Source organism: Nanorana parkeri, unplaced genomic scaffold (assembly GCF_000935625.1).
Source record: "Nanorana parkeri isolate BGI_ZX_2015 unplaced genomic scaffold, ASM93562v1 scaffold454, whole genome shotgun sequence".
NCBI lineage: Eukaryota > Metazoa > Chordata > Amphibia > Anura > Dicroglossidae > Nanorana > Nanorana parkeri.
Window position 1 is genome coordinate 427,747 of NW_017306722.1, and position 16,369 is coordinate 444,115.

General features: G+C 41.6%; 1 protein-coding gene across 1 annotated transcript in view; it reads right to left on the reverse strand.

The window, feature by feature from the left end:
• Nucleotides 1–16,369, reverse strand: part of RSBN1L (round spermatid basic protein 1 like) — a 55,663-nt gene that overhangs the window by 37,349 nt on the left and 1,945 nt on the right. The window contains exons 3-4 of the mRNA XM_018560421.1: nt 3,745–3,855; nt 3,284–3,394 (exon numbers count right to left, since the gene is read on the reverse strand). Coding sequence (XP_018415923.1) covers nt 3,284–3,394; nt 3,745–3,855 — 222 coding nt within the window. The remainder of the gene's footprint in view (nt 1–3,283; nt 3,395–3,744; nt 3,856–16,369) is intronic.

Below are 16,369 nucleotides of genomic sequence, written 5' to 3' on the forward strand. Positions count from 1 at the left end.
GGATTGCCTTGTCCACAATCATGAACGACTTCAAAAGAGATTCTGCTAATTTTGAAAAACAGTCTCTTAAAGCCACTTCAAACATTCTGCACTGTGCAGACAAAAGAGCTGCAGAGTCACACAAGAAAAGCAATCTTTGTGTGATGGTAAACTAAAACACTTGTGTACAATGAGAAACAGAACCAGTCTAACAACTAACATGACCTTGCATCCCATAACCTTGTATAAAACATACACTCTAGCATACAAAAAAGCAATAGCCAACTAATGATTCCAAAGAATCTTCCAATAACTGCGTTTCACGTATAAAAAGCTAAAATAAAACTAAAAGGAGAGTAACAAAATACAGAAAGCTCCATTCACTTACAAAAAAAAAAAGTCACATACAATCACTTTTCTAGAAGACTTTCACAACGGCCTACAGAAAACACATACAAAAAGGAGACACATACATTCATTAGAGGTGCACCAAAATGGAAATTTTAAAACCGAAACAAAAACAGAAATAAAAAAGAAAAAATATGTCAGGCCGATACTGAAAATTGATTTTTTCAATATTTTATTTTTATTAAATATTTTTATTTTTTACTTTTAGGGGCTTCAGGGGAATATTATGGGTTTAAAAAGACCCCTGATATTTCCCTTTTAAAATAGAAAAAGAGATTGAGAACACAAAGTCCTCTCTTTTTCTGTGTCCCGTTATCAATGTACAATGTTTGTTTACTATAACTACAATTATGAATGAACAGGAGGTGATGTAGATCACTCCCATTCATTCATAATTGAGGCTATAGTTAACATACCATATCCTCAATTATGTACACAAACTCAGCGATCACTGACTGCTGAGTGTTTGTACCTTGCTCTTCTCTCCGACACGCTGTCACAGGAGGCTGATCGAGCGGTGTAGAGAGGAAAGCCCAGCTTCCTGTGACAGCGGCATCTCCGCCCACACACCGCTCTGCCGGACTGTGATAGGCGGCAGAGCGGTGTGGGAGGAGATGCCGGTCACTCACAGCGCTCTCCACCGCAGCGCTCGGCCGGCTGCAACTTTCTCTTCTCCCCGCTGGGACAGAGCAGCGCCCAGCGGGGAGGAAAGAAATCAGGGATGTCCTGATGTATCGGCAGGAAAATGACACTTTCGGCATTATGCCAAAAGTGCAATTTTCGGCCGATATGTTTCGGCGGCCGATATATTGGTCCATATACACACACACACACATACATATACATATACATATATATATGATAGATCTCTTATTTCTATATGAGGAAGAAAAAAAATCAGTTGCCATGGCGATCAGCATTTCTTTTGTTATTTAACTGACATTTTTACACACACATTTACGAACCCTCAGTGAAGTGTGTGCATATCAGTGTAACAGACCCAGTTCAAACCTGGTCACCATTGTCTTATTTTTAGTACACTACTAAAGAATAAACATTACAGATCCATATGCTCTCCCTCACAGATATGTAGCTGATGCAAAGTGTCCCCTTCGCACACATACATGGAAGTGATGTATAGTCTCCCCTGTGCGTGCGCACAAATACACTCTCACGGAATCAGTGCATAGTGTCCCCTGCGCACAAACACATGTAACTAATGCATAGGGCTTTGTATTAATTAATACAAAGCCTGCCGTGACTGGCTCAGCGAGCTACATACAGTATACCCGGCGTATAAGACGACCCCCGATTTTCGGGCAGTGTTTTTGTGTCTAAAAACCAGTCTTATACGCCGGCATATATACGGTACCTACATTGTCCTATACATTACATACTCCAGACCGCTGCACTTTTTACAGTATGCTGTACATTACATACTCGGAACTACTGTGTTATGCTTCATAAACAAGCCCAATGCACATCACATATTGCGTTTACACTAGATCACTGCAGTCCCTACATTCTGCCTTGTTTAATAGGCTGAACAAAAACATTTTCTATCCTGTACCATATATTGCATACACTAATGAGTGCAGTCTATATTAGAGGTGCTCCGAAATGAAAATGTCAAAACCCGTTAAAAAAAACACGAAATGGAAAAAAGGTCAGGCTGAAACCAAAATAGTTTTTTTCTTGTTAATTTTTTCCCCAATATTTTATTTTTATAAAAACTTTAATTTTTTATATTTTAATTAAATATATTTTTCTGACTTTACTGTTGGGGTCTTCGGGGAAATATTGGGTGTCTAAACAGATCCCTATTTCCCTTTTAAAATAGCAAAAGAGATTGAGTCCTCAAATTCTTTTTCTGCAGCCCCCCGTTATAAATGAACGTGAAGCCTCTATACTGAGTGTTCCTGTTCATTTATAACTTGTGGAGATTGTATGTTTACTATGTCCACAATCATGAACAAGCAGGAAGTGATGTAGATCACTTCGCATTCATTCACAATTGGGGACACAGTAAACATACTATGTCCTCAATTATTTACAAACACTCAGCAATCGCTGAGTGCTAGTACCCGCTAGTAATCCATCCTGATTCGCTGTCACAGAAGGCTGAGCAGGGAGGAAAGCTCAGCCTCCTGTGACAGCAATGGCACCTGTCTCCGCCCACACACTGCTGCTCTCCTAATCTGTCACAGGAGGCCGAGTGCTAGTAGCCGCTCTCCATCCTGACTCGGTGTCACAGGAGGCTGAGCAGGGAGGGAAGGAGAGCTCAGCCTCTTGTGACAGCAATGACACCTGTCTCCGCCCCTACACCTCTGCTCTCCTAATCTGTCACAAGAGGCCGAGTGGTGCGGGAGGAGAGATGCCGGCCGCTCACAGCGCTCTCCAACCCTGCACCGCTCGGCCACCTGTGAATTTCTCACCTCCCCACTGGGACATAGAGCAGCACCCAGCGGGGATGAGATAATGCATGGATTTTGCCAAAAGTGCCCTTTTCAGAGCCCCGAAATTTCGGTGCTAGTCTGCATGCATGGTTATACACTATATAACCGAAACTATACATACCATTCCCCAGACTGCTGAATGTGAAATTTGTTCCCACTTAAATGGTACACTTCTTACTTTTTTTCCCTAGCATTGTGGCAGTCAGTCTTTTTTTTTTTTTTTTTTTTTTTTTTTTTTTTTTTTTAGTAATATACCCCTACACCATTATTAATTTGATGTATATGTGAATAAGGGCCAAAATGAGGAAATATGGACAAATTTAAGTACAACTCACAAATGCCAGACAGCCACGTCACCGGAACTGGTCATTGTCCATTTCTAAACTGACAAGTCTTAAAAATTTCTACCATAAAAGCTACAACAGCTTCACGACATGTACCTTTCTGTAGTATTTTCACCTCTCCATTTTCCTTCTTGGCTTCATTCATTAGTTTATGTTTCTTTTTCTGCTTCTCTTTATCTCTAATCTTGACTTTTTCTTTTATTTCACCTAAAAAAAACAAAAAAAAACATTTAAAATTCAAAACTAACAGATGCCTGAAGAAATGTTTCCACAGAACACAGATCAAGACCATAAAAATCCCTACAACAGCTCATCATTGCTTACAAAAGTTTACAGTCATGACATTTAAAAAATAAATAAATATCTAGCATGTTACACACCATTATTAATTTGATGTATATGTGAATAAGGGCCAAAATGAGGAAATATGGACAAATTTAAGTACAACTCACAAATGCCAGACAGCCACGTCACCGGAACTGGTCATTGTCCATTTCTAAACTGACAAGTCTTAAAAATTTCTACCATAAAAGCTACAACAGCTTCACGACATGTACCTTTCTGTAGTATTTTCACCTCTCCATTTTCCTTCTTGGCTTCATTCATTAGTTTATGTTTCTTTTTCTGCTTCTCTTTATCTCTAATCTTGACTTTTTCTTTTATTTCACCTAAAAAAAACAAAAAAAAACATTTAAAATTCAAAACTAACAGATGCCTGAAGAAATGTTTCCACAGAACACAGATCAAGACCATAAAAATCCCTACAACAGCTCATCATTGCTTACAAAAGTTTACAGTCATGACATTTAAAAAATAAATAAATATCTAGCATGTTACAGGAGGAAGAATATTAGCAACATATGCTTACTTCTACAAATACAATTATTAAGCACAATTCTCCAAAATGTATATGCTATCCCACCTTATCTGTGTAATATATGCCTTAGGGAGTATTTCAATCATATGTATTGCAGGCATATGTTCCTTTACCCCTTCACGCCCACTGACTTACATAGTACGTCATTGGCAGCAGGCCCTTTTAAAAACAGACTTCCAGTGGCTGTTTACAATTGTAAAGCTGGCTGTCGGCTTAACAACAGAAGCCGTTCTGTCGGCTCAGCTGCTGTCAGATCGCTTTTACGGGCCAGTAATGTGCCCCCTTGTTAGAAGTTAGAAAAAAAAAAAAAAAAAAAAAAAGTTCTAAAAAAATAAAATGAATGTAAAAATAATTAATTAAAGTGTCCCCACGAGCACGTGCGTCTTCATGTAAACACGTGTCAGGTGCGCCTACATACGTAAATGACGATCGTGCTACACATGTTGGGTATCGCCGCACAGGGCAGAGTGAGAGCAATAATTCTAGGTATCTTTGCGTATCCCTAAACTAAATGACCTGTAGGGGCTTTTAAAGCTTCTATGGACTTTTTGGGGTACTGAATTTTGTTGGTTTCACGGACGCACACAATTTTTAACTGGGCATGTTGGGTATCTATTTACTCGCTGTAACCTCATCTTTTTATATTTAAAAAAAAACAAAAAAAACAAATAGGTATATTTAAAAAACATAGGTATTTTAATATGTTTTGGGGCACTAGATTTAACTTAAGTACAATTTTTACAAAATGTTGGGGTTTGATAAGCTGTGCTAATGTCATGCAACATAAAAATTTGCAACTGGCAAAATTTTCGTCTATAGGGTCTTGACTTTCAGAAAATATATAATGTTTGGGAGTTTGATGTAATTTTCAGGCCTAAAATGTGGATTATAACAGGAGTGCAAAAAACTAAAACAAAAACAAAAAAAAGACCCGACATCAAAAGGGTCCTTAAGGGATTAACAAGGACGTGAACTTCCATCACAAAACTGAGGAATGAACTCCCCAGTAGCCAAGAATCATTAGTTTGGTCAACAAAGCAACTGATTTATCCAGTTTTGGCAAACAATATTGTGAAAGTGGGAACATGCAAAGTGAAAAAAAAAATGGAAGGTCAATAATAGGACTTCATTAATAATTCTAAAAACACATATAATACTGCAATAATATGGACATTTCACCATGTCAAGGTGACAGTTTTATAGATAGGAAGTCCATTACATTTATTGCAGAAGTGAACAGTATGGAAGACATTGCAACATTTTCATAACACTTATTACTTCTCTAACTTGCTTCCACATAAAATTTACAACTAAAAGTACCGATGGGGCTAACATTGCCTTACATTTTTATTCTTGTAGAGGACTGCCTTTGCACTACTAAATTATCAGTCAACCACACTGGATCCATTGGTAAATTGGCTGAGCAGGCACAAGAAGCTACAATCTGCCCACGCTCTTAGGCCTGGTTCACACCTGTACGTTTTGTAGCGAGTTCAACGCTCCATGAATGCTCTACAAAACGCTCAAACATGAAAATCCCATTGTTTTCTATGGGTATGGTTCACACCTTGCCGTATTTCAGCCGTCTGAACGCGCTACAAAACGGAGCCTACGTCTGAAAAAAGGTACATGAGCTTCTTTGCGGCATTTTTGTTGCGCGTTTCCATTGGAATACAGCCAAGTAGCCCTCGGAAACGCGCGTTTGTCGCGCTTTTTACAGCGAATCGCGCTAAAAACGCACGTCACGAAACGCGCGGCAAACACGCATATTCGATACGCCTAGGTGTGAACAGAGCCTTAAAAGGTTGACATTTAAAATAGCTTTCTTTTGGGCCTTGTTCACACCAAGCGCGTTCCAGGAGCAGAGCAGTTACAAACTGGAACAAAACTGCGTTCAATGTATTCCAATGGTATTTTGGGCTCTAGTTCACACCGCAGCGCTCAGTCCCAGAGCATGTAAAAAACTGCAGTAAGCCCCATTTTACCTGCTCTGGACCGCATGCAAACACATCAAAAACCCATGCAAACGCACTGGAACGCACTGAAAGCTCATTTTAAAACTAAAAAAAGTTTGGTTTTTTTTTTTTGCAAAAACGGCCCTGAACGCGTAAAAAACACACTGCACTGCGTGTGCAGAGAAACCCATGCAGATCTGGTCTGCATTTGGTGTGAACAAGCCATTTAAACATATCACCAGCAGCGGTATATTTACAAGAACACTATAACCTAATTTCAAATTGCCATAATGCACATGACATTCCTTATTAAGTGTTATTTTGATTTTCCCCTACACTATATGACCATACACAAGGGGAAAAAATAAATTACCAACTAAAAAAGGCCAGGAAACAATGTTTCTGTTCTGCACCCTCTATCAAGACCCTCCATATGGTGTCTTGCAAGCTCATTAATCCTCTTTCCTTTGCCGGGGGTGGCGTCTGCCAGGCAGTTCAGGGATGACTGGTTTATCTTCAGGAGGTTGCTGGACAATGATGCACTATGCTTTCACCTTCTGTTTCTCAGCATCTCCTCTACTTAGGTTTTTTCCAATTATCCTATAGTCTACACACTGTCCTTATCTGGTCACAGCAACAGAGAGCCTAGGAGTGTGTCTTGTTCATTCCAGCAAGAGCGATAACTTATGGGCACTGGAATTCTACTGGTTATATCATCTCATGTTTCCAGAACTTGACCGGTGAAATAATGCACAGTTGGTACAACCTAACACTGATGAGACCCAAGAGGTAAGTAGCCTCAAGGAAAGTGGTCAATGTTATAAATATGAACTATTAGAGCTTTCTTTTTCAGCAGAACTGAGATCTACAATATGTCTGTAAAGGTTCTCATTCATCCAGGTCATGGTAGATCTGTATTTTTCTTGAAGACGTTTCACTGGACATCCGATCAGCTTTCTTATTTAGAATGAAATGTACAAAAAATGATCTGGGAATAAATATGGTGAATGTCCCTCCAATCCACATAATCTGTCACAACCAGGTGTTGAATGCATTTGCATAAATGAGATCTACAATGCTTTGTCTCAGCATGGACTTTGGCATATACGCATTACGCCTAAAAACTGGAGCTGTAAGAGACCCATTAAGGAGGAGAACTCCAGCTCCCTTCTGACTATTCCCCCAACTTTGGTTCCTTGTGAAATTTAAATTCTAAATACAGTATTATATTCTATACAAGTAATCCGGTTATCCACAAAGACAGCTTACTTAAGGAAGCCATACATGACCATCATTTTATCCATCAGCACCATCTGCCTCAACATTATTATTATTACATAGTATTTATATAGCGCCAACAGTTACCGCAGCGCTTTACAATATAAGGAAGACATAACAGTTACAATACAATTCAAGACAAGACAAGATGGTAAGGAGGGCCCTGCCCCTGAGGGCTTACAATCTAAAATAGGAGGGGGAAATGATACATGAGGTAGCTGTGGGAATGAATTATGTGAGAATGTGAAGGTTCAGTGGTTAGGTTGAGGTGGGATATGGATTGATTCAAAAATCTACTGGGTAGGGTAAAAAAAAAAAAAGATCAGCCAAAACAGTGACTGTATGTTATCAAATGCAGTCACTGTTCGAGTATTCAGGCACCATCGCGGTCACAGCTGCCTAAATACAATAGTCAGCAGCAGAGATTCATCCATTTATGCTGTTTAACGTTGATGGTGGAATGGAGTCATTTTCTGCCCTTCAGACCTCAGGCTGAAAAAAAGAGAAATCCAAGGGTGTATGGCTAGAACAAAATCCTGCCTACCCATAGAAGGGGAGCTCCTATTCCATTCCCATCTAGATGAGATCTTGGATAAAACAATGAATGAAGACGGATTCTTCACAAGAGGGGGGAGGACCATTTCTTCTCAGCCTTCAAGGAGTGAATCAAAATTTCTGAAACTGAACTTCAAGATGCAGTTTAAAAAAGGGTGAAAAAAGCGTTACTCTGCAAGCAATAAAAAAATCAAAGCAACATCCTCGCCACCAAAGAAATGACTGATCACTTCCTGTCCAGTATAGCAATTGATCATTTCTAGAAACATGTAATTCATAGGTACGTCAGGATTTCAAAGAAGGTTACAAAATCAGAAAGAAGTTCCTTCCCATAGCACAGTCTGTGGTTTATGCCTTTAATTAGAACGTGCTCATCTAAGTCCAGTCGATGATCCAAGAAAGATCTGTATTCTGTAATCTCAATGCAGCTGCATTAGACGTGATGATGTCACGGGTCTTTAGAGAGCTGGAGCCTGGGGTAGAAAAGGCTGCAGGGACCGGTCTAGCAAACAGACAAGTATATTTTCTTTATTTCAGCCCCAGACTACAACGAGCACTTAACCCTTGAGGTGTGGGGGGGGGTAGCCCCACTGCAAGGTTTCATTTTCAGATTGCCTGGAGCTGGTGTGTAAAACGGTCTGCAGGAACACCTGCACTGGAAAATGACAGCTGTAGAATGAACGTTTCTAACCGACTCACTACTACGTCTAATGCAAGCCTTATATGCTTTCATAAGGAGCACCCACCTCACTACTTGTAAAAACTGCCAGACGATTCGGACCAGTTACCATAACAACCAACCATTTGATGACATCTATATTGTGTGTCTAGTATAAGCTGCTGAATTACAATGGCTTGTGTACTATGTCGATTATTTGGACAGCCATGTTTACATTTGAGAATGGGATCTGTGAGGCTTGAAATGTGGCAGTTGAAAATGATCTCATCACTTACTATATTTAGCACACAGCGGTTTCACGGAAAACAGAGTTTAAAGATTAATGATAATTTTAAAAGTACTCTGATGGAAAAAAGGAAAAAAATAAAATGTACCACTTGTTAAAGCATCTACTAGTCCCGAACTTAAACAAGGCAACACAAATCAGGCTCCTACCAAGCTTTCTAAAACCCTTTCTGCAAAACGGTATGCGGACATTGGAGAATAGAATTTACTTCTCTAAAAAGGGTGGGGAGGTTGCTTGAAATGGCAGAACAAGAAAAACAACTTTTTACATATACGACTTGAGGAACAAAACTTTATTTTTTTCCCCAAAAGGATTTCCAACAAGGATAAAGCACACAAAATAGTAGACAGGGCGAGTTCTTCTTCCAGCTCAGCGAAATTATACAGCGCAGGAAGCATCAAGATGACCACTCCTGGCCCTTTAAAAACTAGGTTGGAAGTGAAAACATCAAAAAGGTTAGACCATTGGCCACAAGCCGCCCAAAAACACAGCTTTATAGGAAGGATAAGGACCCATTCAGCCCTAGGCATCCGTGAGTTGTGTTAAAGCATGCATGTTAGCACACACATTGTGACACACGTTATTGCAACAATTTTTGGCAACACACCACACTACAATGCATGGTAGTGCATTAAACATTGTGGTACCTTGCAGCTATTGTCTTTGGCTCTGTAACGTGTGTTACCATAGCAGTGTGTGTTACCATTGCAGCTTGGAGCGGTGGCTACTTTACAACATACACAGGGACCATGGAGAACAAAAGTAGCCACCCTCCAGAAGGACAGTGTCAGCACCAACTCACATATTACCTGAGGATCTACCGCTCAAGCTAGGTTCTGATATGGGCGATCTTGGAACGCGCAATCGTGCACAACTGCAAACAGCGATTGCCGCGCTGCCCCATTGATTTCCATGGGGTTACTGCCATTTGGCAATTACCGTATTTTGCGCTCCATAAGGCGTACCTGACCATAGGACGCAGGGAGGGTAGGGTTCTGTGACAGCTGTAGTTAGTCACAGCTGAGACAGGTGGCGCTGTGATTACAGCACCGCGGCCTCAGTGATCACACAGAGCAGGCGGAGAACGGACATTCTTCGTCTGCTCTAGGGGCTCTATGGTGAGCTCCTGTGCCGTGGTCACGGGTCCCCCAGAGGAGCGGGGGACCCCGAAAACCACGGCGGGGGGCCCCCCAGACACGATCGCCACCGCCGCTCGATTTGATACAAGTGATCTGATTAGATCATTTGTATTAAAACGAGCAGCAGCTCCCACTGTACATTTAGCTCTGCTTGTCCGGAGCAGGGCTAAATGTACAAAAAAAAAAAACTACTCGCCTGGCGCCCGAAACTGCATGTGCCGGGCGATAGGGATTCGCTCCATAAGACGCACACACATTTTCCCTCTCCTTTTGGGGGGGAAAAGGATACATGAAATTCCAGCCATACACAGCTGTAATAAAATGTATTCAAATCAAATTAGGTTTATTGGTGAAATCTACAGACTTTCATCTGGCTGCAATCAACAAAATCAAACAAAACCAATTGAAATATGTAACCACAACAAATGTTTCAAGTGGTTTACCCAAATTCGACTCAAAAAGCAACTTCTAAATTAGGGATGCACCAAAATAGAATTTTGAGATCGAAAACTAAAAAGAAAAAATGTTCAGGCCCAAACTGAAAATTAATTTTTTCCCCCAATCTTTTAACATTTTTTAATGATTCTGTATTTATTTATTCTTTTTTCCCTCAATTGCTGGGGGCTCTAGGGAAATATCAGGGGTCTAATCACAACAGAAAAAGAGATTGAGGGCACAGAGTCCTAAATCTCTTTTTCTGCAGCCCCTGGTATGAATGAACAGGAAGCCTTTATACTGAGTGTTCCTGTCCATTCATACAGTGTGGATATTATTATACAGGATTTATACAACACCAACAGTTTGCGCAGCGCTTTACAATATAAGGAAGACATTACAATACAATTCAAGACAAGATTATAAGGAGGGCCCTGCCCGTGAGGGCTTACAATCTAAAAGGAGATAGTAAAAAGGTGGATATACATTTAGTTCAGAAATCGTACATGAACGGTCTTTTAAAAGCGGAAATTGAACAGTTGATGGAACATTTTTTTATATTTAGTTTTTGATATTGTGATCGAAATTTTTCGATTGGTGAGGTTGGAAAATTTTTCTCTGATCAACGAAAATTGATGAATCAAATTGGTTGGTTGGTTAGTGTGGCAAACAACGATTTTCCAAAATCAACATTTGACTATGTTTGATGGGGTATTCGAGCTAGATTCGAACAAGGGTTTGTGGCAGAAAGGAAAAATTCTGATTGAATTGGCCACTTTATGCTACTATGTCCACAATCATGTATGAACTAGAAGTGATGCAGCTCACTTCCCATTCATTCATAACTGTGATATAGTGAGCACACTATGTCCAGTTATTTACAAACCCTCAGTGATCAGCTCATTGATGAGTGTTTTAGAACGCTCTCCATTCTGATTCGGCTGTCACAGGAGACTGAGCAGGCAGTGGGGGAGGAGAGCTCCACCCCCTATGGCAGATCACAGCGATTTCCTCCACTAACCCCTCTCCATCCTGACAACTCTGCTTTCTATAACGATGACAGCTGTCACTGCCCCGCACCACTCACCATCCTAAACCTGTCACTGCCTGCTCGGCCTCCTGAAAGCTCTCCTCTTCCCCCCTGCTGGGTGCCGGCCGCTGCATCAGAACGCACACAGACCGGCGCAAGGGTGAGGAAAGAAGTTCGGGATCCAATGAATTTTCATCCGTTATGGTACTTTAGGCAATTTGCCAAAAGTGCAATTTTTGGTGGGCGAAATTTTGGTACATAGACATAAACACACACACTGAACGCTAAATATGTCTTCCTCTCTATCTCCACCATATGTGGGTTGGGAATCTTAGTAGTTTACGTAAGGGAAGATAACACTGTGTGCTTTCAGTTCATCTGCAAGATCAAAATGCATTTTCTGTACTTACTAAAAGGTTCCTAGCCTGAAACATAAAAACAAATGCAACCAAATCGCAAAAAAGTGGACCTTTAGCCATATTTTTAAAATAACAACAAACACACCATGTTTAGAAATCAACCAGCAGAGGGAGGACCTGAAGGAGAAAGTTCTCCTTCAGGTCCTCCTCTGCTGATTGACAGTAAGCAGTGGGCCGGTTCAAAAGCCAGCCTGCTTTTGACTATTTCAAATATGCAGTGGCCAATAGCAGACTGGCCATTGCCCACACCCACTGCCTCCAAGCCTCTCTGACCCGTCCAGCAGTGCTGCAATGTGTCCAGCCACGCCCCACCCCTGCCTGATGATTTTATTGATTAGTTGCTGCTGCCCTACTGTTAACAATTACATTAGAAGGGGGAAGCTAAATAACATTTTGCAGCAAGTAAAAATTTAAGCAGCAATATATTATTTTTTTTTACATTATGCTATGTGAATGGGAACATGTAACAAATAGTGTCATCCAAACATGGCTGCAAAAGTGGATATACGCTTTAAAAGGAGATAGAAAGTCTAGACCATTCTTTGCTTTTAGAACATCAGCATTGTAACAGCAATACAAACAATAGTTTTTTTTCACAATCCATTACAATTTTACTTCTCTCCTTTCACACCGAGTGCTGCCTATGTGCTGGTCATCTCTTTCAACATCGACAAATGTAGGGCCCTGCATTATGTGTGATGTTGCAGAGACACAGTCCAGAAGCCAGATCGCAGGGGAGACCAGAAGAACGCCGACTGCAAGGGGATGGGGACCAAGCAATTAAAAAACTGCTTTACCCGATACCCTAAACCTGAATGAGCATTCAACCCTTGCAGGGCAAGGGCAGCCCAACTGTATAGAGTTTATTTTTCACCCTCGGAGATAGACTTTAGGATCTGATTAAAAGTAAGCCTGATCTAATGCATATTTAATGTAGAAATGAACGTGTGATTTTACATTTTGACTATAGATATAATTTGAAGTAAAAAAAGAAATATAGTAACCACTTCCCTCTCTGAAACCGATAACAGTTTAGGCTAACCCAATGGATTTAATGCCAAGTAACTGACCCAACACAAATGCGCAGACGAGAGGCTGAAGAAAAGCAAGCAATCTGCAAGTTTTGTATAGGTCAGTGATAAAGTATTTGAGCAACAAGGGAAGCATGACAGCCAGACAACCAGAAACCTTTTTTTTGGTTATAGTTCTTTTTTGGGTCACAGGAGGACATTTACTAATGTCCTCCTGTGACCCAAAGTCAGCAAATAGCACCCCGCTGCCTAACTGACAGCTGGTTTTGCCTCTCTAGAGCCAGAGCCAACTGGTCTGTCCCCCCAACAACAGGGGAATCCCTGTGGGGAGCGATGACTGACAGTCGCCAATCTCTGCAGGGAGAACCCATGAGCTGGGCAATCAGTGGTTTGTGATCGCTTATTTCGCCTTTAATGAAGTATTTTGCAGTTCATGCATCAAATCTGTAGCTTTTAGTAGCACTTTCTGCAGCTTACAGCCACAACAGGCACCTACAACTGTTCTGTATAATGAATGCAAGCAACAGAACTCAGATCTGGGCAATAAGTAGATATATCTAGGGCTGCAACCAACAAATCAATTAATCGATACTTGGCAACTATTCTCATTATCGATTAGTTGATTGGATCCCCTAGCTCTCTCCTTCATGCTGGGAGGAGGGCAAAGCAAGTAGTGGGTGGGTGCAATATCCAGCCTGCTATTGGCTACTGCAATCTGAAATGGCCAATAGCAGGCTGGCTATTATGAAAATAATCTTTAGTTGGAGCCCTAGAGATATCTACTAAAAGGATACAATGACCACCATATATGCACAAAAAGCAGCACAAATCTATATCTAACTAAATCTATTTATTTTTACACACACTTTAACTCCTGAATATCATTCATTAAATTAGTTTTAAATGTTTATATGCCCCCTAATAAATTGTCGTGCTACACATGAACATCAAATGTGTTTGTTAAACCTCAGTGAAGGTATTGCTTCTATTGCCCACCTGGAGTTTTCATTGTCTTCTTGACTCAAAGAAACAGAAGGATGCCTGTTACTATTCAGGTAAAAACACGTCTAGCAAAAACAAGGATTAGAGCACTTAGTGATAGACTAATGTTTGCCCACAACTTTAGGGATGCCAGCAGGCATCCATCCATCATAATACTTAACCAGCGCCAACGATGTGCAGTGGCAAGGGACACTCAATCACAGACACAAGCTCGTTTTTCTACAGTCTCAGTTGCTGAAAATTGTCTTCACAAATCTTGCCAACACACACAAATATTAATTTCTACGGCAGCACTAAAAAGTTGTTGCCACGCCCCTTTGTATAATGACATTGGATTCCCCAATATCCATTTCCAACAATAAAACACGAGACTTGCAAATTATAGGACGCCTGCTACATGTAGTATGTAGTAGTACATACATGTAGTATGTACTATGTAGTATAAACTTTCCTTACACTAACAGCACAACAAGCACATCAAGTTAAACACTGCAGGTAAATATATTCATATACGGATATGTCAGCGAGCCTTTATTTCTTCACTAGGACTTTTATTCCCCCCGTTGTCCAAAAACCAGGTTATATTTATCACCCCCAAACACTTCTGGAAGCATTAGAGTCAGTACATGCTGGAGCATTGCATCTTCCTGATGACAACCATGGTCCTGGCACCAGCTGGACCCTGTGCAATTTGCAAAGGTATTCAGTGTAGATTGTGGGAGGCTTTCTCAACCATGGACAGGCCAAGGAGGAGAGAGCAGTTACAAACACTCTTGCATGCACAGCCTCCGACACTTACAGGAGTGTTGGAAGCTGTACATGTTAGATTGCTGCAAATGCTTTCCCGCCTCCATTCTGATGTCAACCAATAAGTGCCGGAGACTGTGCATACTAGAGTGCTACAGATGCTCCCCCTCTTTGATTGATACCATTCAATGGGTGCCAGAGGATGTGCAAGGTAGAGTACTGTAGACGCTCCCCCCTCCTCAGTCCCGATGTCAACCAATGGGGCTGGAGGCTGTGCATGGTAGAGTGCTGCAGATGCTCTCCCTCCTCATTTCTGATGTCAACCAATGGGTGCCGAGGATGTGCATAGTAGCGCACTGCAGATGCTCTCCCTCCTCAGTTCTGATATCAATCAATGGGTGCCAAGGATGTGCATGGCAGAGTGCCGGAGATGCTCCCCCTCCTCGGTCCTGATGTCAACCAATGGGTGCTGGAGGCTGTGCATGGTAGAGAATTGCAGATGCTCCCCCTTGGTTCTGATGTCAATCAATGGGTGCGAAGGATGTGCATGGTAGAACGCTGCAGATGGTCCCCCTCCTCAGTTCTGATGTCAATCAATGGGGCTGGAGGCTGTGCATGGTAGAGTGCTGGAGATGCTCCCCCTCCTCAATTCTGATGTCAACCATTGGGTGCTGGAGGCTGTGCAAGGTAGAACGCTGCAGATGGTCCCCCTCCTCAGTTCTGATGTCAACCAATGGGTGATGGAGGCTGTGCATGGTAGAGTGCTGGAGATGCTCCCCCACCTCAATTCTGATGTCAACTAATGGGTGCTGGAGGAAGTGCATGGTAGAGTGCTGGAGATGGTCCCCCTCCTCAGTTCTGTCAACCAATGGGTGCTGGAGGCTGTGCATGGTAGAGTGCTGGAGATGCTCCCCTCCTTGGTTCTGATATCAGTCAAGGGGTGCTGGAGGCTGTGCATGGTAAGGTGCTGCAGATACTCCCCCTCTTCAGTTCTGATGTCAACCAATGGCATTCCAGTGGCTGGAGAAGCACCCGCAATTAGAATTACCAGTCCAAGCAGTTGATTAAAAAAAAATTTAAATTCTGGTCTCCTGGTCTCAGCACACCAGTGGAACAAGATGAATAAAGAGCGGTAACTAACTTACCAGTATGTGAGTACATTTACCTGCTATGTTTCACTTTACATACATGAGTTGCTGACAGGGTCTCTTTACAGAAAGGGTGAATCCAGGAGCCAGCAGGAGGATTTTTTCTTTAGACATAAGCTCCATTGACAACTAGAGAAACCCTCAAACGTTAGTACCAGCTGTCTTTCTTAAGGAGCGTTGGTGACCTGGCTCCTGGGATTTGTCCAGCCCTGGGTTACATTGAAGTTGATGTAAACATTCCTTATATGAAAAGATGAAATACAAAACACATGTGAATGGTACAGAAATTGGGACGGATGTGATTTCTCACTAGTGAACACCCAAAATGTGCAGAGAATAATGGCACTTCCTAAACACTGACAGGCCACACATCAGCATGCAGAGAACACTGCCATGGCTGACAAGGAGCTTCCTGAATGGACGCAGCGTATCCTGAGCTCAGTGCGAGTAAACATACGGAATGAATGTGGACTGCAGCACTATCTTTGTTTACATGGCGCTGGAAATCTCCATTTCCCCTTTTATTCAATAAGAATGTGGAATAATGAGCACACTAGAAGGAAGGCAGGGGGAGCAGGGTGACGGGGGGCAGTAAAAGGGG